Source organism: Thamnophis sirtalis, unplaced genomic scaffold, assembly GCF_051295495.1.
Source record: "Thamnophis sirtalis isolate CommonGarterSnake01/CBP01778 unplaced genomic scaffold, rThaSir2_p1.2 scaffold_2, whole genome shotgun sequence".
Classification (NCBI taxonomy): Eukaryota; Metazoa; Chordata; class Lepidosauria; order Squamata; family Natricidae; genus Thamnophis; species Thamnophis sirtalis.
The window spans coordinates 2,477,554-2,502,595 of NW_028261382.1; the positions used below are offsets into that span (position 1 = coordinate 2,477,554).

Sequence of the window (25,042 nt, forward strand, 5' to 3'; positions counted from 1 at the left end):
ACCTTTAAAGCGCTCCATGGCTTAGGCCCAGGGTACCTGCGAGACCACCTACTGCCACCGGTAGCCTCCCACCGTCCAGTGCGATCCCACAGAGTTGGCCTCCTCAGTGTACCATCGGCCAGACAGTGTCGACTAGCGATGCCCAGGGGGAGAGCCTTCTCTGTGGGAGCACCTTCCCTCTGGAATGAACTGCCCCCAGAGCTTCGTATAATCCCCGACCTCCGGTCCTTCCGACGCGCCCTAAAAAGTTGGCTTTTCCAGCAAGCCGGCCTGGCCTGAACAAAATAAAATAAATGATTGATTATTGTTAATTTTAATCGAATTTTTTAAATGTTATTGTTAATCTTAATTGGGTTTGTTTTTTGTATATTCTAATTTTTTTTTTAACTTTTGTAATATGTGGTTTTTTTTAATGTTGTACGCTGCCCTGAGTCCTTTGGGAGACGGGCGGCATATAAATCCGATAAACAAACAAACAAAAAACCTAATTAAAATGGGTTAAATTAAAAATAAGTTAACGGCCATCCATGGGGGTGGGATCAAAAAAAAGTCAAGATGGTAACCGCAACTCCAAGCTCCGCATTCCACGTAAAAACCGGAGCAGATTTCCACACGCACCAAGGTAGCCAACATCTCGAGATCGTTGACCTTCGTTCGTGAATCCACACAACCCTTGGCTTCGCTTCTTCTAACCTCTGTGTCTTTCCTCCACTTTTATGCCTAAACAGAAGTCATGGAGTCCAAAGACGATAAAAAAAATGCTGGGCAGTCGTCATCGGAAGATAAGAAATCCAAAGATCAGTCCAATGAAGAGAAAAAAAATAAGGAGTCCAACGCAGAGGACAAAAAGACTAGCGAGGGTCCCACGGAGAACGAGGAAGCCAAAGAAGCGGGTGGCTACGCAGTAAGGCAAAATTATCATTTCTTTCATGCACTTTCCTTTCTAATTCCTCTGTTTCTTTCCATTTTTATAATTATCCCATTTTCTTCATAAAGCAATTGCAGATTAATTCTAGAATAAAAGCTTTGGGGGGGGAGCATGCAAGGTTTCTCCCAATAGAAGGGTGTTCTGACCCCCTCCTCCGTCCAGTAACGAAAGCCGAGACAAGCTTAACTGGAATGTACTTTAATAGCAAGAAACCAAAACCTCGGTGGCTGAAAACCAAGCATAACAAACAGATATGGACCTTGGCAGCAACTCAGACAAACCTTGGCAGCAATCCAGCCTGCCAAGTTAGTTACAAGAGTTCTCTTTAGTCAATGCGTTGACTTCTGCAAAGAGGGGCGTGTGCACAACAGTCTTTTTATAGTCTGGAGAGGAGCCTAATGACCACCAGCTGAGTACAATCACCTCCTGTAATTGCGTAATTGTTCCTGACGCCTAGTAGCTCTTCGATGGTGTGCATCCAGGAACAACTCATTACTGGCATCCGGATCACTCTCCCTTGTCTCCTCCCCACTGGTCCAAGGCTCAGGTGCCTCCTGGTGGCCAACCAGCCCTCAGAGTCGGAACCCTGTCCAGGGTCCTCTACATCCTCCAGAGCCGACTCCTCGGGCCCCTCGCTGTCGGAGTCTGGTGGCAGCTCCAACGGCTCCTGCTGGGCCACAACAGAAGGGAATATTGGACACTTGAGGTTGACAGCGCTGAGGTTAGTGGTTGGCTTGTAAGCATCTCATTACCCAGCTTGGCACCATCATCAATGCCAGCAGAGGTTAGGGGGGGAGGAGTGGCTGATGGTTTATTTGGAGCAGCATGCCCTGCCAGTTTTGGTGGTCCTGTAGTTTGTATCCTCAAGGAGGAAACTAGATTCCCCAAAATTAGATCTGTCCTGGATGAGGTCAGTCTAATATACAGGCAGTCCTCGGTTTATGACCATCCATTCAGTCGTTCGTTCAGGTGGCTTTGAAGGAGGACTTAGAATGGCTCCTTGGAGTTCTGACACTGCCTTGCACTGGCTCACATAATTGCAGTCTCCCAAATTCTTGCAAAGTCGACGGGGAAGCCAGCAGGAAGCCATAAGTTACGGTCACTAGGTCCTCGCTTAACGACGGCAATTGCAGACTGCATCCAGAAGCGCCCCGTGCAATTCCTTTAAAAAAAAAAATCTCTTTGTTGGGGAGGCGTTCCATGTTATTGTTCTTATTATTTGGGGCTCTGTTTTTGCATTGCATTGAAGAGCTCCAAGCAGGCCACTACTTTTGTTCAAGACAACCCTGCGAGGTTGGCCAGGCTGAGCAAATTGGGTATCGCCTGAGTCCCTCCTTCAACCTTAAGGCCCTGGACGGGATCACTCAGGGGAACAGCCATCGCCTGGACTGCCTGTAAAAATATATATACATAAAAGATTTCTTGAGGAAAAGTCTCCCCAGGAGCACTGAGGCGGCCCTACGCCACTAGCGTAGCGAAACGGCTTTTGATGCGGCCGAAGCGCCGTTTGTTTCCCCCCACACACACACACACACTTTACGCCGGCGGCGTAACTCAGGCGGGCTTTTTCCTGGCGGCGAGCGGGCGAAGAGTTGGCGAGGAGGGCGTGGCCGCGCTTGCTCTCGGCCCCGCCTCCTCAGTTCCCCGCCGCGCGCCGATTGGCCGTCTCCCGCCGGCCGCCGAGGCTCCGTCCAGACGTTTCTAGAGTCTGGCCGTGACGTCACGGCGGCGGCGTTCCAGAAAGTTCGCGGCGGCGCCTATAAAAGCGCCGCAGTCGCCCGGCGCCGCGCCAGGATCGAGAGAATCGGGACCGGTGGAGGCGCGTCGCCCGGGCGCTCAGGCGGGCTAAGTAAGGTGAGACGCGGGGGACGGCTGCCCGTGATCGTTGCCCGGGCAGGGGAAGCTCCGGAGGGCGAGAAGGACGTCGCATCCACGGAATCATGGCATGGGGTGGGGGGGAGGGAGATGGAACCTTGGACTACAAATCCCATCATCCGCCCTCTCTCCCTTCAATGTAGGGGGTGATGGTGGGGAAAAAGATGCGGTTCCACTTGTAGCCGGGGTGTGGGCGAGCGGCTGTGGATGATGGGGTTTGTAGACCCAAGGAGCTGGGGGTTGTGCACTGGGGAACATGGGTATTGTAGTCCAAACGGATTTTTTTTAAAAAATTTTGAGCTCTGGCTGGGGATCATGGGAGTTGTAAAGCTTTCAGGGAGGGGATGAGCGGACAGAAAAGTCAGTTATATTGGTATAAATTGGAGGGGGGAGATTTCCTTTTGGGCCAGAATTGCAATTTCGGGGGGGGGGGGGGAATGAATGGATGGAATGAATCTCAAAGACACACAAAGACACACACACACACACACACGCCAAAAAAAGCCCTAAGAGACCTTTCATTGGAAGGACAAGAATATTAATGGGACCAGGCTGCAATATTAATAATAGATCCAGAATTGGGAGAAAACCCAAAAAAAATCGAGATTAACAGAATTGGAAGGGACCTTGTAGGTCATCTAGTCCAACACCCCCCCCCAAACTGCCCAAGCAGGAGACCCTACGTCATTTTTGACAGGTGAAAAGTCCAGTCTCTCTTGGATGATAAAATATCCCAAATATTTTTGGTAACATCCCAAAGGTGCTTTTTCAAGAGGCAGAAGGTGAGTGATGAAAAAAATCCCTAATCCATCCTAGTCCCATTGGATGAATTTTGGGGTTTTTAGGAAGAAGGGGGGAAAGCCAGGAAAAAAGTGAAGAGGCTCCCTGGAAAAAGCAGATTATTCCTAATCTGTTTTTAAAGCTTCGGGTGCAGCTTCTCCATAGGACGGCTGGAAAGGAGCTGGCTTTATTATCATTTATTAAAGTTATCTGCAGCCCATCTGGTACTGCACTGATTTGGAATCAAGAGAGCTACGTGTATTGTGATAAACTGTAGCTGATCAAAAATAATACAGATTTTTGGGGGGGGTGTTACACAATGTTGGTTTCGAAATATTTCTAGCAGGACTACCTGATTCTCTAACCCGCTTTGTTCTCTATGCCATCCATCTGCTAAACTTGCAAGATTCGTTTTTCTCACCATGCGCATGTAGTACCATCCGAACTAGAGCTGTTGTTTCTCTTGTGTCTATAATATATGTGGGCATATGCATAATTTTGAATTTGTCATGTTTATGTAGTGTATATTGGAGGTGGTGACCCTTTGAGAGCTGTATGTAACAAAAGTGTCCTTTTAATGTATGCTTGATTAGGGTACATTCAAAGGGGACAATAAAGTTATTCTACGTTCTAAATTGGTGCATAACTAGTTATTATAAGCTTCTGACTTGTTCCTTGGGCTGAAATGCTGTGCACCTGTCATTTTCCATGGCCTTGTTGTGGGGAAAATAGAAGTATTGGGTATCTTTGCTGCCTTGAGCAATTTTTAAAAATAATGTGAGGTATAAATAAAAAGAGTTTTAAGTGTGGTGTGCATATGCTGCCCTGGCTGATTATTGTGCGATTTAGTTTGTGAGTCAAGTTTATGAAATGATGGAGCCATAAATGCAAGACTTCTCAACTGTCCACACATCCCCACGCCAAAAGTTGCTCATTTTTTGCTTTTAGGCATCCAGGTCAGGATAGTTTTTTCCTCCCCAATTTCAACAGCAAGATAAGCATTTGAGATGAGCAAGCTGGCTTTTTTCCCTCCGGAACAATGCATAACATGTTTCACAACAAGGAAAAGAGGCCACTCATTAAGGGATGGTTAATTATGCAAGGAATTGTAATTTGTTGAAGGTTGCTTAAAGAAAATACAGAATGCGGGTTTTCCTGTGGGTGTCCAACCTTGGCAACTCGAAGACCTGTGGCCTTCAACTCCCAGAATTCCCCAGACAGCATGAAATCCAAAAGGTGCCAAAGTTGGATATCCCCCGATCTAGACCATCACAAAAAAGTAGGATTTTGTTTGTGAACCAAGGGAAAAATTCTCTTCCGATAAACAAAAAGAATATTGAATTTGAAATATTGGAGCCGAGGCATGAAGTGAATGGTTTGTTTCTTTTGTTTCTCTCGCCCTCTCTTAGGCAACCATGGTGAAGGAAACCGGTTATTACGACACTCTGGGAGTGAAACCCAACGCCACCTCCGATGAAATTAAGCGTGCCTACCGCAAGTTAGCATTGAAGTACCATCCTGACAAGAACCCCAGCGAGGGCGAGCGGGTATGAGCTGAAGTTAGATGGGGGACACACTTTGGGGTCGACTTTGGCATCCAGGACCCAAATGTGCCTTTGCCGTGTAATCTGTACAATCGACCGACTATATTTGTAGTAAGGAGACACAAGAGTTCACCCCCAAAAATTGCTGCCTATGGAAGAGAATATCTGTAGCTCGGGATTGGACTTGTGGGGCTACAGTTTTCTTGCAGGCATTTTATGACCCAACTAGGTAACATCATCAGTGTCCAGGGCTGTAGCATACTGATGATTTGACCCAGTTGGGCCATGAAACTTCTGCAAGACAACCAAGCTCAGAGCGCCCTAAAATTGGTATTGGTGCTTTCAGGATGGACCTCTGTTTGAACAGATTGCATAGGACGATCAGCCCCCTCTAACCTGATTCTTGCCTTGTGTAGTCGATAGAATTGTCCAGCAACTGAAGCAGTTGTAACGTGCGACATCGTGTGATTGCGCTGACAAGTGACAGCAGTTTTCAGCAGTGTCCATTGCAGTTGGTAGGCAAATCCGATTTGCAACCTCCTGCTGGCTTCTGCCTCTTAAGCTATGCAGTCTCATTCTATGACTGCTGTAGCGACAGAAATCAAACTCCCAAACAGTAAGTTCTGAGGACTTGCGTGTATCAGGAAATGTAACCGTTGCTTCTGATGAGAGGTCACCAAGGTTGGTTCCGATGGGAGTTGGAGTACATCCTTAATTGAGACCTGGAGGGCTTTCCTAAGACATCCTAACTGCCTGAAAAATAATCTTGTCCTATTAGGCAATTATCCTTACCAGACTGTTGAGCTTTACATTTGACAGAAAAGCAGAGCGTAATTATTGAGATTTGTTTTATTTATATGCCGCCCTATTCCGGGAGGGACTCAGGGTGGCGAACAACTCAAAGGGGGAAAGGGAACACAGAATACAATACAAGTAGTTAAAATAGCCAAGAGTCACACGGCCACACAAGTCAAGGGGGGAGGGGAACTCATCAACCCCAGGCCTGCCGGCACAGCCAGATTTTGACGGCTTGGCTTTTCGGAAGGCCTGGAGAGAGGTGAGGGTCCGAAACTCTGCGGGGAGTTCATTCCAAAGGGCCGGAGCTGCTACAGAGAAGGCCCTCCCCTGGGTGGTAGCCAGATGGCATTGGCTGGTAGACGGAACCCGGAGGAGGCCGACCCTGTGTGATCTAATGGGTCTTTGGGAGGTAATTGGCAGCAGGCGGTCTCTCAAGTAATTATTTTTTAAATAATGGGTGCAGCCGGCATTACAATTTTACCTGGGAACCTGGTTCAAAATATCCAGTAGGTTTAAAAGAGTCTTTTTCATTTGTTTCATATGTGTTTGAGAGTCTGATTTATATCTAAAAGGACTGGCGGAAAAACAACAAATACGAATAACATGTTTTTAAGCTTCGTGGCAACGCACTGTGGAGGGGAAAAGTTAATTGATGTATGCATAAGTTATGCATGAACTTTTAAGTTTCAGCTAGAAAGCGAGTCTTTAACATGCTGATGTTGGGTCACAAAACAATTTGAGAGGGGGGGGCGTTTTTAGCAACCACACTTGCAACATTTCTGTACGAGCAAAAAAAAAACGTGTTAATTTCAAATGAATAAAATTTATCAAACGTGTCACATGTGCATATTTTCATTTCAGCACTGATTAAAATGGCCTTCCTGTCTGGAAATGGGAGTTTGTTTGTACTTTTGGCAGGAAACATTTTTTTGTACGGTAGAGACGCATTTGGTACTTGGCTCGAGTGCCAGACACAACATCCAGTTTCTTTGGAGTATAAGTAAAACAGTGGTTGACTGCGGTTTTGCTGTAACACGGTGTAGCAGCCTTTGTGATCACAGCCTGCGGTGCACGCCTGGGCCGTGATGCAAAGCTGCATTACCTGTCCCGTCAGAGGCTGCAGTTTTCATAGCGTACATAACTCAGAAATAGTCCCGCTAAATTCAAGAGAGTTTATTTTTGAGCCAAGGTGCGTAAGGCAAAAGCGTTGAATTCAGTCTTTTCCTGGGTGGACACGCCAAATTTGAAGGAAATGCCGGCATGTTTATTACCATATTTTTCGGAGTATAAGATGTACCTTTTTTCCCCAAAAGAGGGTGAAAATCTGGGTGTGTCTTATACACTGAATACAGCATTTTTGGCCTCCCGAAACCCTGCCCCCCTTTGCAAAAATAGATGTGCTGAGGCTTTAGGAGGCTTCTAGAGTGTTCTTGGAGGCTGGGGAGGGAAAAAATGAGCAAAAAAATGGGCCATGTTTTGCTTATTTTTGCCCCACAGCCCCCAGGAACACTCCACAAGCCTCCCAAATCCTATCTATGCCCTGTTTTTGGCAAAAAAATGGGCTGTTATTTGCTCGTTTTTGCCCTAGCCCCCAGGAGCTCTCAGCAGGCCCCGTTTTTCACAAAAAATGAGGCGTGCAGAGGATTTGGGAGGTCAGCAGAGTGCAAAAACTTTTTTTTTTTTAATTTACCTTTTCAAAATCTTGGTGCGTCTTATACTCCAAAAAACGGGTATCCAAAGAATCCTAACAATGCACGATGGAAACTTTGAAAAGGGAATAGTTGCTTTGAGGCTGGGAAGATGAAAGCTATTTCATGGAACTGCTTTAGCCAGTTCTTCTAAGTTTTCTCATGCAGGAATGTGTTTCCTGTAATACAAATCCCACTCAACATTGCATAAGAACAGGTTGACTTAATAGTCTTGGATGATGATGTCTATACATTTAATCCCACGCTTTTGAGGTGGGATCCGAAGGGTTGATAACGGGCCAACCTGAAATACTTCAAACATTTTTTTTAATCCAAAAATTAAAATCATTGTATATCCAGGGCCATTGCATTAAGCAAGTTGCAGAGGATAATGAAACCCTAACTTGATTAAATCCACTGTTCAGTTGGATAGTATATTTATAGCTATAGCAGCAGTGAACATTTCATAATAGAGAAACAGGAGCAAGATAAAACATTGCAGCCAGAAAAAGGAACATCTTCCACCTTTGGAGTAAGTAGAATTTGATGCTTCCATTTACAGAAATGGCCAAAGTTGGCAGAACTGAATTTTCAATTTAAGATGCAGGCACTGGTACTGGACTGAAAATTCAATTCTGCCAATATGTTTATATATAACTAGTGGTGATTGCATTAGAGAAAAATAAGATGCAATTTTGGATCTTCTCCCAGGCAAATCATTCTCCTACGAATCAGTCTTTCCTACCAAGCAACATATTCCCCATGTTAGCAAAAAGTGTCTTTGGTTGATGCTCCACGGGAGCAAATCTTGTGCATATATCTTCACACTTACTGGATGTTTCTAGCTACTGATATCACAACGGGAGACGTGGAATGCAAACAGAAACGGGGGGATTTAAAATCCCGAGAGGCTTCCCTTGACCAATGACGAGATTCCTACTAGGCTCTTCCCTGTAACTAAGAAGCAGACCAAGAGGGAAAGGATGCGAAGGAGGGGACATTGGAGGACTTAACTAATGTTCAGATGCCACTAGAGTATTTGCTATAAGGAGAAAACTGGTGTTAACACCGTTGTCTTCAAAGTTGAGGAACAGGAGCCCATGGCTTCATTTTGTGCGGCACAAATAAATGGAGAAAGTAAAGGAAAACTCAGCCTGTTCCTCGATTCGTTATTGTCCACTCGAAAGTCTGCACTGGAAGTACTGTCTCTCTAAATCACCTCCTGGGTATCTCTGCAAACAGATGTAGACGCAAGCACACAACTGCGCACACATGCGCTTAGCTGGAGGTGGACAGTCACAGATCTTCCAGATGCTTTCGACATAAGCGCCGGAATCTGTTTACCCATCTCTTTTTATGGTGGCTTGCAAGAAGCTTCCAAATGAGTATTCACTTAATATGAAAAACCCTCATTCTGGACCCCCCGAAACCAGGCAGAAGGGACCCCACTCTAAAATGTCACAGTTCTGGTTTGGAGCTGTGTTTTAACATTTTAGAGGGGGTGCAAGCAAGATTCCCTTGGCATTTAAGCCATTATTTAAGCCGCTCTATATATATATATATTTCCCCCTGAAAATTGAGGGGTATTAACTCACGTTTTCAGCAGGCATAGCCAGGAGGAGCTCTGAGCACCACAAAATGGGCACTTTAGGAAACGTAGGGAGCTTGAGATCTACACCTTTTAAAAAATCTGCAATGTGGATGGTGTGCTATTCTCGTGGCTAGAGGTTCAGACGTTTCTTTTTTTTAAAAAAAAAGGTGAGCTTTCCCTGTGTGCTAGCCAGTTATTCAGAGGGTCTTTTTCTCTCTCTTAGTTTAAGCTCATTTCCCAGGCCTACGAGGTCCTGTCGGATCCGAAGAGGCGAGATCTCTATGACCAAGGTGGCGAACAAGCCATTAAGGAAGGCAGCGTGAGCGGCGGCAATTTCTCTTCGCCCATGGACATCTTCGACATGTTCTTTGGCGGCGCTGGCCGGATGAATCGAGAAAGGAGAGGTAGGGGGCTTGTGTTTTAAAAGTGGCCTCGTTTCCGTTCAAGCCTTGTGGGGGGAAACTGGAGAGGTTATAACGCGTTCTACGTCAATAACTACACAGAAAAAAAGTACCATGTTTTTCAGAGTATAAGACGCATCCGAGTATAAGATGCACCAAGGTTTTGAAGAGGCAATTAAAAAAAAAAAAGTTTTTGCACTCTGCAGACCTCCCCAAAATGCCCGTTTTTGTGAAAAGGGGACCATTTTTTGCACAAAAAAGGGGCATGCATAGCATTTAGGAGGCTTATAGAGTGCTTTTGGGGGCTGGGGGGGGGCAAAATTGAGCAAAAAACAGCCCATTTTTCACTCATTTTTGCCCTCCCCAGCCCCCAGGAGCTCTCTGAAAGCCTCCTAAAGGCTATGCACTGCCATTTTGATGAAGGGGGCAGGGTTTCGGGAGGCCAGAAATGCTGTATTCAGTGTATAAGAATACACACCCAGGTTTTCAGCCTCTTTTGGGGGGGGGGGAAGGTACTTTATTTATTTTTTTAGAGCAAATGTTGATCACGCTTCAATACAGATGACTTATTCAGAGCCCAAGTGGTTTGCAGGGGAGAGAATTGCAAAGCTAAATACTGTAATACAGGGGTCTCCAACCATTTTAGGACTTGTGGACTTCAACTCCCAGGATTCCTCAGCCAGCTTGACCACAAGTCATAAAATTGCCAAGGTTGGAGAATCCCCGCTGTAATAAAATCATGGCAGTTTGGTTTTCTGTCTGGACGTTGAAAATTCTGGGTACTTTTCCCATGTTAGTGAGTTCCCCAGGAAAAAAGGTGGAATCAGACATGAGTTTTGCAGTTTCAGTTCTGCTTGAGAAATGGTCAACCAGACGAGCGAATGCACTGCTTTGGAGAAATAATTAATCTGGGAGATAAATTTTATTGCAACATTAGCCATGGGGCAATATTTTCATTGCCTAAAGGGTGGGGGCTGCCTTGTTAGGTGCACCAGTAGCTCTGCTGGAAAATCTGAAATGCACCTTGGCTATTGTTAATTCTCTGCACTTATGCTTTAATCAGGTAAGAATGTGGTCCATCAGTTGAGCATCACTCTGGAAGACTTGTACATGGGAGCCACAAGGAAACTGGCCCTTCAGAAGAACGTTATCTGTGACAAGTGCAAAGGTAAAGATTTCTCAGTTAGATGGCTGAAAGAATGGAGTACAAAAGCTGGCCCCTTCTCAGGGATTTTACGAACTGCTCTTGCCTCCTTGACCGAAAATGCTGACCATTCCATACAGAACATTTTAAGACACCAGCTGTCTTTAAAGTTAAGCAGGTTTTGTGGCGCTGTGACTCGTCAGAGACGTTTAATCCAACCACAGGAATAGATCATTGGTCTATATTTGTGTTAAGATTCATCTCGCGGATGCTGCCTTGATCTAACACGGCAAATGAAATCTGCTGGGATATATATATATTTTTTTCCTCTGAAAAAGAATCCAGCTTTTTCAGAGGCCTCAGTAAAACTAGCGTAGTAACAGAACGTTGCCATTAAAGAGAAGCATTAACAAAAATAAAACACATCTGTTTAGAAAGTAGACTCTAATCTTCTTTGCGAGAGCTCCTCCGGTTTGGGAAATTTTGTACCGTCCTCTTAACAAGAGGATTCCACACACACAGCTTTTCAGAACCATTTGCAAATACCAGAAATTGAAAGTAAATGGATAAGTTTTGCTTAATACTTTGGTCAAACTTGATAGGCCAAATAAGGCAATTTTCTTAGTTTTTTTTTTCAGAATGTATAAATATCCCTAGTTTTACGAAGAGGCATACCATATTTTTCAGAGTATAAGACGCACCTACCTTTTGGGGGAAGGAAAAGTGGGAGGGAATCTGCCTTTGCCTCCCAGCATCCATTCAGTATTCACCTGGCCTGTTTGGTGTGGCTGATTCGCTGCTGCCCATTTGCTGTCAGCATGGCCTGTTTGCCACAGCCTGTTCACCGCTAGCATCGCCCATTCAGCACTGTGGAGTTGGCGGGGATTCGGCAACATCCCGTGTATAAGACACACCACAATTTTCACCCACTTTTAGGGAGGAAAAAAGTGCATGCTATACTCCGAAAAGTACGGTAACTGTGTATCGACCGAAATGCAGGTCTGTCTCCCCTGAATTTTGGCTCTAACGCAGAACTTAATCCCGTTCACACAGAGGGGACTGCTGGAAACCTTATTCATCACCGTAGAGATCAGCATTCCATTAGGAGAGCCGAACAAAACCCATTTTTATATCCGTGTGTGTGTTTTTTTTCTTCTACTTCCAAGGTTACGGTGGGAAAAAGGGGGCTGTAGAAAAATGCCCCACCTGCAAAGGGCGAGGCGTTCAGGTGTTGGTCCAGCAGATTGGGCCCGGCATGGTGCAACAGATCCAGACCGTGTGTCCGGACTGCAAAGGCCAAGGGGAACGGATAAACCCCAAGGACAGGTGTACCAACTGCAGCGGCAACAAGGTGGTTAGAGAGAAGAAAATCATCGAAATCCACATCGATAAAGGTGAAGAGTTGGAATGTGGCCAGGGGTGTGTGGGAGACGGCTGTAGAGCCCAGTTATTGTAGCGAACCTCAGAGGCTAAAATCTTTGTCTCCTTAAGTACGGGGGGCTTTTGAATCCCAGCAGCCCCGGCCTCATTTTGGTCTCGCTGTTCTGTGAGAAGTAAACTTTTAAAGTGGCAAAACTGCACCTATTGTCGTGAAAGGCCGTTTTTGGCGCTCCTCAGAACCAATTTTTGGTTCCTCGTAGTAATGGTTGGTGTATGCCAAACAGGCTCCCCTCAATTCCTGTTCAACCGCAGGTCCCTGAAATTTAATGTTAGGGTTGTAACATGCAGACAGGCAAACGTAACCTTCGGTTCTTTTGCATCCTTATTTGCAAACACAGACGAATGTATGAATAAAACTGGGAACTGGGCATGTCTAGTTTAATGAAAAGAGACATGATAGCAGCCTTCCAATATCTCAGGGGTTCCCCCAAAGAAGTGGGAGTCAGGCTATTCTCCAAGGCACCTGAGGGCAGGACACGAAGCAATGGGTGGAAACTAAATCAAGGAGGGAAGCAACTTAGAACTGAGGAGAAATTTCTTGACAGTGAGAACAATTAATCAGTGGAACAACTTGCCTCCAGGAGTTGTGAATGCCCCAACACTGGAAGTTCTTAAGAAGATGTTGGATAACCATTTGTCTGAAATGGTGTAGAGTTTCCTGTCTAGGCAGGGCGTTGGACTAGAAGACCTCCAATGTCCCTTCCAACTCTGCTATTGTATTGATGTAGAAAAGATGCAGAGACTCTAGAAAGAGTGCAGATAAGAGCAAGAAAGAGGATTAGGGGACTGGAGGCTAAAACATATAAATAACGGTTGCAGGAACTGGGTATGTCTAGTTTAATGAAAAGAAGGACCAGGGGAGACATGATAGCAGTCTTCCAATATCTCAGGGGCTGCCCCAAAGAAGAGGGAGTCAAGCTATTCTCCAAGGCACCTGAGGGGTAGAACAAGGAGCAATGGGTAGAAACTAATCAAGGAGAGAAGCAACTTAGAACTGAGGAAAAATTTCCTGACAGTTAGAACAATTAATGAGTGGAACAGCTTGCCTCCAGAAGTTGTGAATGCTCCAACACTGGAAGTTCTTAAGAAGATGTTGAATAACCATTTGTCTGAAATGGTGTAGCGTTTCCTGTCTAGGCAGGGGGTTGGATTAGAAGACCTCCAAGGTCCCTTCCAACTCTGTTAACACTATTCTAAGAGTGTGGAAGGTGCTCCGTTGCAATTGCATCAAAAATCCTGATCATTGGAAGAACATTGCACAGAAATATCTCGCTTGTGATCAAGACATTCTCCCACCACCTCCAACCCCTCCCCCCCCCCCCCCGTAGTGATAGTTGAGTCAGTTGACTTGAAGTGGATCCCTTGGTTGTTCTTCAGATGTTCATGTGTCTCCAGGGAGTCCTTCCATCGTCCTCTGGACACCGTTTGTTTTCTCTTCTGTTTTCTAGGTATGAAAGATGGCCAGAAACTCGTCTTTCACGGAGAAGGTGATCAGGAACCTGACCTAGAACCGGGAGACGTCATTATTGTCCTGGATCAGAAAGACCACTCTGTATATCAGAGGAGAGGCAACGACCTAGTGATGAAAATGAAAATCCAGCTGACGGAGGCCTTGTGCGGCTTCAAGAAGACCGTGGAGACGCTGGATGACAGGGTCCTTTTAATATCCTCCAAACCAGGTGGGCTCGGCCCCTTCGTTGGGCTGCGTTTGTGGGTAAACGTTGAGCTGTGTTTACGTTTTAGACCCGGTGTAACGCTGTCTCTTCCAACAGGTGAAGTGATCAAGCACGGAGACATTAAGAGCATCGTAAACGAAGGGATGCCGATTTATAAATCTCCCTTGGAAAAAGGCTCTTTAATCATCCAGTTTCTGGTGAGCAAGGATTCTTTAACGCAGGGACGGAGGGTGGGCTGATAATTAGCAACTAAAGTTTGGGGGTTGGTGCCTTGAATTATCTGGGCCTGCTGTGAAGCCCTGCCGGGCTCGGCTTTGGGGAGGAAACCATGAGGGTTTTCGATCGCGGTGAAGAAAAGCGCTTTGCCGCATAAACAGCAGCCGCGTATTTTCCAGATTAAGTGTCGAATGATCAGCGGTGGAGTTTATACATCGTGATGAATCTCTGAGCTGCTTGTTTTTTTTTGGGGGGGGGGGGCTAGTCTGAATTCAAAATCAGAATAGAAGCTGGAAGGGACCTTGGAGGTCGTCTAGTCCAGCCCCATGCTCAAGCAGGAGGTCCTACACCCGTGATTGCAAACCTATGGCTGCTCTTCTGGTGTAAAAAATAGATGGTTTTTCGAGCCGTTTTCAAGCCCAAAAACGGCCCAGAAAAATAGCCTGGAAACAGTACATGCCAAAAAAATAGGTATGTGCGCATCAGCCGGTTGGTCTTTGGGTTTCCAGCATGCGCACATGCACACATATGCACATGTTCCACTTTGGGTCCTTGGTGCCCAAAAGGTTCACCATCACTGTCCTACACCATTTCAGGCAAGCGAATCCATCCGCTTCAAGGTTTCTTCCATAAAACTGAACCGATTACGGCTTGGCCCAAACGAGTCAGGCCTGGGGCAATTCTGGCCACGCTTGACTCGAGTTCGAATTCTCCCCCTTTTCTCCCCCCAGGTTGCCTTCCCCGAGCATCACTGGCTTTCCAACGATCAGCTCCCTCTCTTAGAAGCTCTGCTGCCTCCCCGGGAGGAAGTGATGGTTTCCGAAGACATGGATCAAGTCGACCTGGTCGAATTCGACCCCAAAGAACGAACCTACCGAAACCACGGTGAAGCCTACGAAGAGGACGAGGAAGGCCCGAGGACGGGGGTCCAGTGCCAGACCTCGTGAACCAAGCGGGGTCTGGGCGCATGGACTGAAGGCGAGGAACCATCGCCGGGCTCCCGTTTATCAAGTTCGGCACGACGAACGGCTGTATATTAGTTCTGTTTCATATTTATGTGTTCGTGTTGTTAAAAAAAAGAAAGAAATGGATCTGTGTAACTTGAAACACCGAATGTGCTGTTGCTGTTTGATATAAATAAGCTTTCCTTCCCCCCTGCCCCCATTTAACCCTAATTTTCCCAATCCTGTGGTTTTTCTGGCTCTCCAGGGCTACGAAGAATGTTGGCAGGGGACTATTAAACCAGAACTGAGCGTTTTTGAGAAACGCGCATGTCAAGGTTTCCCCAGCGGTGGTTAAAACTTGAAACGTTGCCACTTCACCTTAACAAGACGGTCTCCGTATTCTAGATTATTTAATAGGTATTTTATCAAATAAAATATCAGGACCATTTTCTGGCCTGAACCCTGAGTGGTTGGTTGCTCTGGATGGGAACTGTGCCACTACTTCTAACAGGGAACCTGACGGAAAGAGTTTGGAGAGGGGTCCTTCATACATGGGGACGCGGTGGCTAAGACGCTGAGCTTGCCGGTTAGAAAGGTCAGCAGTTTGGCGGTTCGAATCCCTAGCGCCGCGTAACAGAGGGAGCTCTCATTCCTTGTCTCAGCTTCTGCCAACCCAGCAGTTCGAAAGCAGGTAAAAAAATGCAAGTAGAAAAATAGGGACCACCTTTGGTGAGAAGGGAACAGCGTTCCATGCACCTTCGGCGTTGAGTCATGCCAAACACATGACCACGGAGACATCTTTGGACAGCGCTGGCTCTTCAGCTTTGAAACAGAGATGAGCAACGCCCCCTAGAGTCAGGAACGACTAGCACATCTGTGCGAGGGGAACCTTTACCTTCATACAGGGCATACAGGTAGTCCTCGACTTACAACAGCTCATTTAGTGACCAAAGTTACAACAGCACTCAAGTGACTTAACAATTTTTGACACTTAGTAATTTGCAGCGTCCCCCATGGCTGTGTGGTCAAACCTTGGGTGCCTGGCAACTGACCCATGACAGTCGCAATGTCTCAGGATCACATCATCCCCTTTTGCAACCTTCTGACAAGCGAAGTCGACGAAGCCGGATTCACTTAACAACTGGTGTGGCTAACCTAACAACTGCAGTGATTCACTTAATGACTGTGGCAAGACAGGTTGTAAAATTCACTTGGCTGTCTCGATTAGCAACGGAAAATAGTTGGGCTACCAATATTCCACATCGAAATCCATCACAGCAAAGAAACGATAAAGCTACAGAGCCCAGGGGACGTTGCGTGGTTTTGCTCGGCAGGAACACCGCCAGGATTGTCGTGGCTTCCCAGTTGTGGAGGCCACCCAGCCAACACTAAAGGAACGGGTCCCGATTCTGCTTAGCGTTATGAGATCAGGTGTAGAGACGTTCATTCGTTCAGACGGATCAGCACCAATATTGGAATGCAGTATTGCGGTTCTACAAAACAACCCACAGCGGCTGAGAGGAAAAGACCGAATCGCTGCCCAGATTCCACAGCAAGGGTTTATTTAGCTTTAAAATAATTTTTAAAAAAAAACCAAAATAGCAAAACGCCCACCTAGATATTTTTCAGATTTCCCTCTTATTAAGATTTTTTCTTGACTGAATTTTTTTTGTTTAAAAAAAAAGAGTATCAAAATACTTTCGGGCAACCGAGACGGTAGCTGTCGCAAGCGGAACTCTTAGACGGGACAATCGTAAACGTGGATTTCCTGATCGTCCCCAACGGAGACGATTTTTGAGCCATTCCCGTTGTACTGCACGCCCCAGACCTACGGGCGGGAGAGAAAGAGGCCCAGCGAGTTAGAAAGAAGGACCGCCGGGGATGATGATCGAAGAACATCTCCGGCTCTTGATCTCCCTACCTGGTCTTGGTGGTCGAAGAAGGTGTGGGCGCAGGTCCTGGAAGGCACATCCCAGACTTTGACCGTTTTGTCTGACGAGCTGGAATTTAAAAAAAAAAAAGGATCGGCATATAAATCGAATAGACAACAACAAAATTCCATAGGTGTCCTGCAACAGTTGTTTACTGCTCTTCGAAAATATTTATGGATTCGATTTTTACCTGCCTTTTGTACAATTAAAAGTTCACTGCTCGGTAGACGTGTGTGATAAATCTAGCAAAAGCCACTTTTAGAGAAATTCCCTTATCTTTCTTCCCCATCCTTCTCTCCTTCCTCATTTCCTCTTTCCTTCTTCCTATTCCTCTATCTTTCTTCCTTTCCTCATCTTCCTACCTTCTCCCCTTTTTATTTTCTCTTTCCCTATTTCTCCCCATTTATTCCATCCGTCCTTTCATCCTCCTACCTTCTCCTTTTATTTTCTTTCCCTATTCCCTCCCATCTTCCTTTCATCCTTTTCCCCTCATCTTCCTTCTCCCCCCTTCCTTCCCTCTATCTCTCATTTTCTCTTTCCCTCCTCCCACTCCTTCCTCCATCTGTCTTTGTACCTTCTGTTCTTTCCTCACCTTCCTTCTCTCCCCACTCCTCTCCGTCTTTCCTTCATTCCCTCTCCAAAATCTGTTACAATTGTGGATAGATTATAGCATTCTACTCACCTGGAAACAAAATGGGTATCATCAGGGCAAAAGGCTACATTTAATACCCAAGATCCATGGCCGCTCAGAGTGCCCGCCAAGTTGGCATGCTGTCTGTTAATTCAGAAAACAAGATTCTGGGTTAGAGAAAAACATCTTAAAACGATTTTCGGAATGCGTTGCACAGAACGCCCACAAAATCCCAAGATACTTGTAATAAAAGAGGTAAGAACAAGCTATCAATGACAGCTTGTAACTACAGTTAGACTTCTGGGATAGAAAAGAGACACATTCCCGTTTCAGGAGTCTTAACTGCTTGGATTGAGAAAATTCGGGAGTTGGAAGCCGAAATTCAAAGGAGATAATGGGGAATAGAGCTGATGGGAGGACTTCCAGAGAAGGGAACCGAAGCAGTAGATAAATGGGTTCAGCAAAGGCACCACTCACACATCGTATATCTTGATGTAGCCGTCATCTGATGCTGTAACAAGCAGCTGAGAGTCTGGAGAAAACGTCAAGGAACGGATAGGCATGGCGTGACCTGGAGCAGAAGAGAGAATCACTTCATGTCTTTGGCTGCTTGAAATGTAATTTGCACCTTGCTCTATAAATCGGTTGAACTATTCCCAAAAATGTTTGCCAGGGGAAGATCCTGCTGGCAAAGATGATAGATAGATAGATAGATAGATAGATAGATAGATAGATAGATAGATAGATAGATAGATAGATAGATAGATAGATACATACATAGATAGATACATAGATAGATACATAGATAGATACATAGATAGATGGGTGGGTGGGTGGGTGGGTGGGTGGGTGATAGATAGATATGAAATATATGATATATAGATATAGCTATATCAGAAATCAGGAATTCCAAATCTCACCTTCCAGCGTGTGGACAAGTTTCCCGGTTGCAATATCAAAAATATTGATAATCCCATCGATCGCTCCACTGGCTAGGTATTTTCCATCTGGACTCTAAAACAATCAGAAACCAGTACTGACCCCAGCCTTCTCCCTCTACACCACAAGAAGCCAAGATATTCACACCACACACTGCTATTCACCCTTTTGCGTTTACAGGAGGTGAAATTTGGTGACTTGACATTTTGGTTTAGTTAAGCTTGAAAAGCCAGACAGAATTATTCGCAGTTCATATTGTTCAGGTGGCTGAAACGGGTGAAGTCACCACCCATGAAGTGTGTTCTGTGAATGCACCTACCAGCTAGAATGCAGAAGACAAATGAGTCGCACCTAAACCTGGGATCACACAACATAGCAGGATAAGGTAAGTATGGATGCTACCTATCTAATCAGCACATGGGAGTTTAGGAAGGATTTCGGTGGAAGACAAAGCAGTGGTGGATCTATGAAAAGCACAAAATACACCTGTCCTGATTGAGAATGCGCTGCTACATCCAATGGGAAGGAAGCAGTGGAGATACATCTATAAATCCCACTTGGGGAGGGAGGGGGGAACTGGATTGATGGTTGACAAAAATATATCACTGGTGTGATGCCTTCAAAACGCCTTTTGAACGTTTCTGGATTCTAATTGTAGATTATACACCCTGGTCCCAAAGAGCAAAAAAAACTGCATTATCAATTTATTTATCTCTCTTAAAAGGACATGCCCCAGTTGTGAGGGAAAAGAGGACGGATTTATTTGGAAATTGTTTTATGGCAGTGACACACACACACCCCCAACCGTCCCTCTCTCTTCCCCCCTTGGACCTTGCTGCTAAAACCGTGATAATTCAGCGCAAAGTTTCTGGGACGATCTTGCAGAGTGGGAGTGATGGCAACAGGTGACAATATATGCTTATAAGAGCTGAGGTGGCGCAGTGGTTAAATGCAGCACTGCAGGCTACTTCAGCTGACTGCAGTTCTGCAGTTCGGCTGTTCAAATCTCACCGGCTCAGGGTTGACTCAGCCTTCCATCCTTCCGAGGTGGGTAAAATGAGGACCCGGATTGTTGTTGGGGGCAATATGCTGACTCTGTAAACCGCTTAGAGAGCGGCTGAAAGCCCTATGAAGCGGTATATAAGTCTAACTGCTATTGCTATTATTAAAAGACAAGACAAGCATCTTACGTAAGCGATGCTGAGGATGAATTTCCCTCGAGTGTCCAAGGAATACTCCTTTTTTCCGGTCTCCACGCCAAATATGTTGACTTTCCCAATGTGGCTTCCGGTCGCCACATACTGGGAATCGGGAGAAAAAGCCAGCGACCAAGCATCCACTACAGGGGAGGAAGCGGAGAGAACTCTTGAGATAGCCAGTAATAAGTACATTTATTTTTGTTATGCAATATTTGCATGCAGGTCTGGCAAGGAAGCAAATAATATTCTGAATAAGCAAACAGGAATTAGTAAAGCTGTTTTCAGGCCCAGTATTGATTGGTGTTTTCAACTGGATCTGGGCTATGAGGTTGTACATAGGAGAATGTATGACTATTATTCTCCTCTTCCTTCCTACTATCTATCTCTCCACACTTATGACTATAACCATGTTGCTTTTATCTTTCAATTTATATTGTTTTTATTGTTTCCTAGTATAATTTGATATTAATAACCTATGATTGTCACTTAAGTGTTGTATCTTATGATTCTTGATGAATGTATTCTATTTTATTTTTCTTTATGTACCCTGAGAGCATCTGCACCAAAGACAAATTCCTTGTGTGTCCAATCACACTTGCCAATAAAGGATTCCATTCTATTCTATTCTTCATTCCAATATTTATTCTGTTCTGTTCTATTCTATTCTTCATTCCAATATTTATTCTGTTCTGTTCTATTCTATTCTTCATTCCAATATTTATTCTGTTCTGTTCTATTCTTCATTCCAATATTTATTCTGTTCTGTTCTATTCTATTCTTCATTCCAATATTTATTCTGTTCTGTTCTATTCTATTCTTCATTCCAATATTTATTCTGTTCTATTCTATTCTTCATTCCAATATTTATTCTGTTCTGTTCTATTCTATTCTTCATTCCAATATTTATTCTGTTCTGTTCTATTCTTCATTCCAATATTTATTCTGTTCTGTTCTATTCTATTCTTCATTCCAATATTTATTCTGTTCTGTTCTATTCTATTCTTCATTCCAATATTTATTCTGTTCTGTTCTATTCTTCATTCCAATATTTATTCTGTTCTGTTCTATTCTATTCTTCATTCCAATATTTATTCTGTTCTGTTCTATTCTATTCTTCATTCCAATATTTATTCTGTTCTGTTCTATTCTATTCTTCATTCCAATATTTATTCTGTTCTGTTCTATTCTATTCTTCATTCCAATATTTATTCTGTTCTGTTCTATTCTATTCTTCATTCCAATATTTATTCTGTTCTGTTCTATTCTATTCTTCATTCCAATATTTATTCTGTTCTGTTCTATTCTATTCTTCATTCCAATATTTATTCTGTTCTGTTCTATTCTATTCTTCATTCCAATATTTATTCTGTTCTGTTCTATTCTTCATTCCAATATTTATTCTGTTCTGTTCTATTCTATTCTTCATTCCAATATTTATTCTGTTCTGTTCTATTCTATTCTTCATTCCAATATTTATTCTGTTCTATTCTATTCTTCATTCCAATATTTATTCTGTTCTGTTCTATTCTATTCTTCATTCCAATATTTATTCTGTTCTGTTCTATTCTTCATTCCAATATTTATTCTGTTCTGTTCTATTCTATTCTTCATTCCAATATTTATTCTGTTCTGTTCTATTCTATTCTTCATTCCAATATTTATTCTGTTCTATTCTATTCTTCATTCCAATATTTATTCTGTTCTGTTCTATTCTATTCTTCATTCCAATATTTATTCTGTTCTGTTCTATTCTATTCTTCATTCCAATATTTATTCTGTTCTGTTCTATTCTATTCTTCATTCCAATATTTATTCTGTTCTATTCTATTCTTCATTCCAATATTTATTCTGTTCTGTTCTATTCTATTCTTCATTCCAATATTTATTCTGTTCTGTTCTATTCTATTCTTCATTCCAATATTTATTCTGTTCTATTCTATTCTTCATTCCAATATTTATTCTGTTCTGTTCTATTCTATTCTTCATTCCAATATTTATTCTGTTCTGTTCTATTCTATTCTATTCTATTCTTGTTTCAATGTACACTGTGAATACATGCCCCAAAGGTGTTTTATTTTCCCCCAAAAGGCAACTGGACTTTTTTTGTTGTTTTTTTCAGAACTGGGGAAACTTCTTGGATTAGAAGTGAAATATTTTCAAAGAAAGAAAAAAAAAAATCAAGAAAGCCCAGTTGCCTCTTTGGGTAAAGCACCTTTGGGACAACTGTGACCTGAAGGACTGGGAATCTCCACAGAATATTTATGGTCCTCTTTATTTATTTACTTATAAATAATTTAAAAAAAAATAAAACAACAGAACAGCCACGGCAACAACAAAGGCAGCCCTCATCTTTCATCTACTAATTAAAATGGATGAGCCTTTGATCATCATCAGGGATGGGATGAACATTACCTGGCCCAGCATCGATTGACCTGATCTGCTTGCCAGTGTCCAAGTCCCAAATGCGGATGTGAGCATCTAACGAGCTGGACGCAGCAACGGTGCCTGTATGACTGATGTCCACAGAAACGACACCCAGCTGATGGCCTTCTAAAGTCCACTTGAGGTCCAGCTTCTCCTCATTCCTTGGAGAAACAAAAAGAAAGCATTTTCAGAAGAGTCCTCTCTCCCTATTTTTAACTTTTTATCTTTCAGTCTTGTTTTTGTAAGCCGCCCGGAGCCCTACGGGATTGGGCGGCATATAAATTTATTAAATTACAATTACAATTACAATACTACATGGCATTTTTTTAGAAAACCTCTTGGAATTTACCATTTCCAGACTTTCACCAGATCATCCAGAGAACCTGAGATTACGGTCTCGGAGCCGTCGTTTCTGTTTTTGCCCCAAGCAACTGACCAAATTGCATCATCGTGCGCTAAGAGAGAGAGAAAGGGGGGAAAAAGGACGATGGCGTTAGCCTCTTCCAAGAAGCAAGTCCCACAGAGCAGAGTCAGCCTCACCAGCACGAAATCAGAAAAACCAGAGAATGCCAGGCTTTGGTGATCTGCTGCTTTTGGGATCCTGACCCTTCCCCATCACCCAGGTAGTCTGGTGGACCACACCTTCTACTTGTGAAAAGCAAAGCTGGCTTGACCCTCCCCACATGTCATGGGGCCCATGAAGGAGGTCCATCTGGAGGGGACAAGAAGAAGGGCCTTCTCCATGGTTGGTCCCTGCCTGTGGGAACATCATCCCCAAGAAAGTAAGATTGGCTCCCTACTTGATAAGCTTTTGAAAGATTTGCCAGTGGATCTGGGCACCCCAGGATGATATAGAGGCCCTCAAGTGATTAGTTTGATTGTTGTTGCCAAGGCGATGGGGACCTATTGAGGTTTGTATTGGGGATTTATTGCAGTTTTATCTATCGCTGTAAACCACCCAGAGTCACCGTAAGCAAGTATGGGAGTTCTTAATAAATATATATATAAATGTTTTCAATAAATAGAATATATATATTTTCAAAACAAGATATATCAATAGCAATAGCAATAGCAGTAGACTTATATACCGCTTCATAGGCCTTTCAGGCCTCTCTAAGCGGTTTACAGAGAGTCAGCATATCGCCCCCAACAATCTGGGTCCTCATTTTACCCACCTCGGAAGGATGGAAGGCTGAGTCAACCCTGAGCCGGTGAGATTTGAACCGCTGACCTGCTGATCTAGCAGTAGCCTGCAGTGCTGCATTTAACCACTGCGCCACCTTGGCTCATATCCTTGTTCCATCTGTGAACTTTCTGCACCTGCCACCTTATTTATGTTTTATTCATTTTATTTTTATTACATTTATTGGCCTCCCCTCTTTGCCACCAGGTTAACTCCTTAAAAAGCAAACACACCAAACACAATTTAGAAAAGCAGGATTTCCTTACCTTGTTCTTGCTTGAAGAGGATGCTATACTGAAAGGGGGGGAAAAACACAGCAAACAATCAGCCCCTCAATCCTCTTTCCTTAAAATAACACGTGTGAAATAACACGACTGGCTGATGACGGTGCCTGGTCCTTACCTGAGTTGTCATTTTTCCGGCTCACAAATTCACCATGCGCATCAAAGCTCTGGAAGAAGAGGAAAGTGCTGAGGGGAGGGGAAAAATTATATATATATATATAAAATCATGAAATCATGTTCTTGACTTTCTAGTGTATCTAGTGTGTTAAAAATTGAATGGGGGAATTGATGGGATAGATAGATAGATAGATAGATAGATAGATAGATAGATAGATAGATAGATAGATAGATAGATAGATATAGATAGATAGATAGATGATAGATAGATAGATAGATGGGATACACACACACACACAATTTATACACACATACAATTTATACACACACAATTTATGCACACACATAATTTATACACACACACAATTTATACACATACACAAACATAATTTATACACACACACAATTTATACACAAACAATTTATACAATTTATACAATTTATACACAATTTATACACACAATTTATACACACAATTTATACACACACACAATTTATACACACACAATTTATACACATACACAAACAATTTATACACACACAATTTATACACACACAATTTATACAATTTATACACAATTTATACACACAATTTATACACACACACAATTTATACACATACAATTTATACACAATTTATACACACAATTTATACACACACAATTTATACACAATTTATACACACAATTTATACACATACAATTTATACACAGAAACATAATTTATACACACACACAATTTATACAGATATACAATTTATACACACACAAACATAATTCACACGGACACGCACACACAACCATCAATTCCCCCATTCAATTTTTAAACTTACCATGGAAAAGATACCCTAGAAAGCCAAGAACATGATTAAAAAGCCCCAGCCCCAGATGTGGGGCGGGAGGGGGGGTTGCGAGGCCCAGGAGTCCAGATGTGGGGGTAAAAGAAGGGGTTGCTATGGAAACCGCCCCCTCCCTTCCATCCGCTCCCCCAGCAACTCACCCGCCGGGGCTGCCCGTCGCCGCGCAGCGCTTGAGGCGCCCGCTGATGACGACACGCTTCGACTGCCAGAACGGCGCGCGGCGGCGGCGGCGACCAAAAGCGCCTCTCTGCCGCCCCTAGGCGACGCGGCAGGGAATCGCAGGACCGCTTTCTTTGGCGCCTGGACCGCGGGGCTTTCGGTGGGGGAGGCGGCGGCGCTGGTTTCTCCGCCGGGGCTCGAGGCTTCCCCGCCGGCGATGGTCCCTCGGAGCGCCGGTAGAACAGGGGAGGGGTCCCAGGAAGCATTTCCCAGCCCTCCCCTCCCTTGCCA

At 44.0% G+C, this 25,042-nt stretch overlaps 2 protein-coding genes and 1 long non-coding RNA gene across 5 annotated transcripts; 1 reads left to right on the top strand and 2 right to left on the bottom strand.

Moving 5' to 3' along the window:
- Positions 1 to 728: 728 nt before the first annotated feature.
- Positions 729 to 15,188, top strand: DNAJA4 (DnaJ heat shock protein family (Hsp40) member A4). 3 transcript variants are annotated; one of them, XM_087703992.1, is made up of 8 exons: positions 741 to 904; positions 4,993 to 5,130; positions 9,428 to 9,608; positions 10,669 to 10,773; positions 11,916 to 12,143; positions 13,638 to 13,868; positions 13,962 to 14,062; positions 14,813 to 15,188. In XM_087703992.1, exons 2-8 carry the CDS (start codon positions 4,999 to 5,001, stop codon positions 15,026 to 15,028), a joined length of 1,194 nt encoding a protein of 397 aa, XP_087560118.1. In that variant the 5' UTR covers positions 741 to 904; positions 4,993 to 4,998; the 3' UTR covers positions 15,029 to 15,188. The 3 variants fall into 3 exon arrangements, with proteins under 3 accessions (XP_087560117.1, XP_087560118.1, XP_087560119.1); XM_087703991.1 differs by having other exon boundaries at positions 729 to 904; positions 13,638 to 14,062; XM_087703993.1 differs by lacking the exon at positions 741 to 904 and adding an exon at positions 2,768 to 2,782 and having other exon boundaries at positions 13,638 to 14,062.
- A 1,514-nt stretch (positions 15,189 to 16,702) lies between these two features.
- SKIC8 (SKI8 subunit of superkiller complex) lies at positions 16,703 to 22,893 on the bottom strand. The gene is made up of 9 exons (XM_087707481.1): positions 22,799 to 22,893; positions 22,499 to 22,750; positions 22,138 to 22,310; positions 19,717 to 19,865; positions 18,508 to 18,601; positions 18,065 to 18,158; positions 17,639 to 17,731; positions 16,947 to 17,025; positions 16,703 to 16,853 (listed from the first exon to the last, which is right to left on the bottom strand). Exons 1-9 carry the CDS (start codon positions 22,891 to 22,893, stop codon positions 16,764 to 16,766), a joined length of 1,119 nt encoding a protein of 372 aa, XP_087563607.1. The 3' UTR covers positions 16,703 to 16,763.
- A 581-nt stretch (positions 22,894 to 23,474) lies between these two features.
- On the bottom strand, positions 23,475 to 24,848 carry LOC148048426 (uncharacterized). The gene is made up of 3 exons (XR_015695410.1): positions 24,733 to 24,848; positions 23,735 to 23,783; positions 23,475 to 23,626 (listed from the first exon to the last, which is right to left on the bottom strand). It is a non-coding gene; the product is annotated as an uncharacterized LOC148048426 (long non-coding RNA).
- Positions 24,849 to 25,042: the final 194 nt, after the last annotated feature.

Coding starts and splice junctions, on each gene's coding strand:
- DNAJA4 (XM_087703991.1), top strand. CDS start 734: ATGGAGTCCAAAGACGATAAAAAAAATGCTGGGCAGTCGTCATCGGAA. Junction 905..4,992: donor AAGAAGCGGGTGGCTACGCA/GTAAGGCAAAAT, acceptor GCCCTCTCTTAG/GCAACCATGGTGAAGGAAAC. Junction 5,131..9,427: donor ACCCCAGCGAGGGCGAGCGG/GTATGAGCTGAA, acceptor TCTCTCTCTTAG/TTTAAGCTCATTTCCCAGGC.
- SKIC8 (XM_087707481.1), bottom strand. CDS start 22,893: ATGGAGAAGGCCCTTCTTCTTGTCCCCTCCAGATGGACCTCCTTCATG. Junction 18,159..18,507: donor ACTTGTCCACACGCTGGAAG/GTGAGATTTGGA, acceptor CTTCTGCTCCAG/GTCACGCCATGCCTATCCGT. Junction 17,026..17,638: donor GATACCCATTTTGTTTCCAG/GTGAGTAGAATG, acceptor TTTAAATTCCAG/CTCGTCAGACAAAACGGTCA.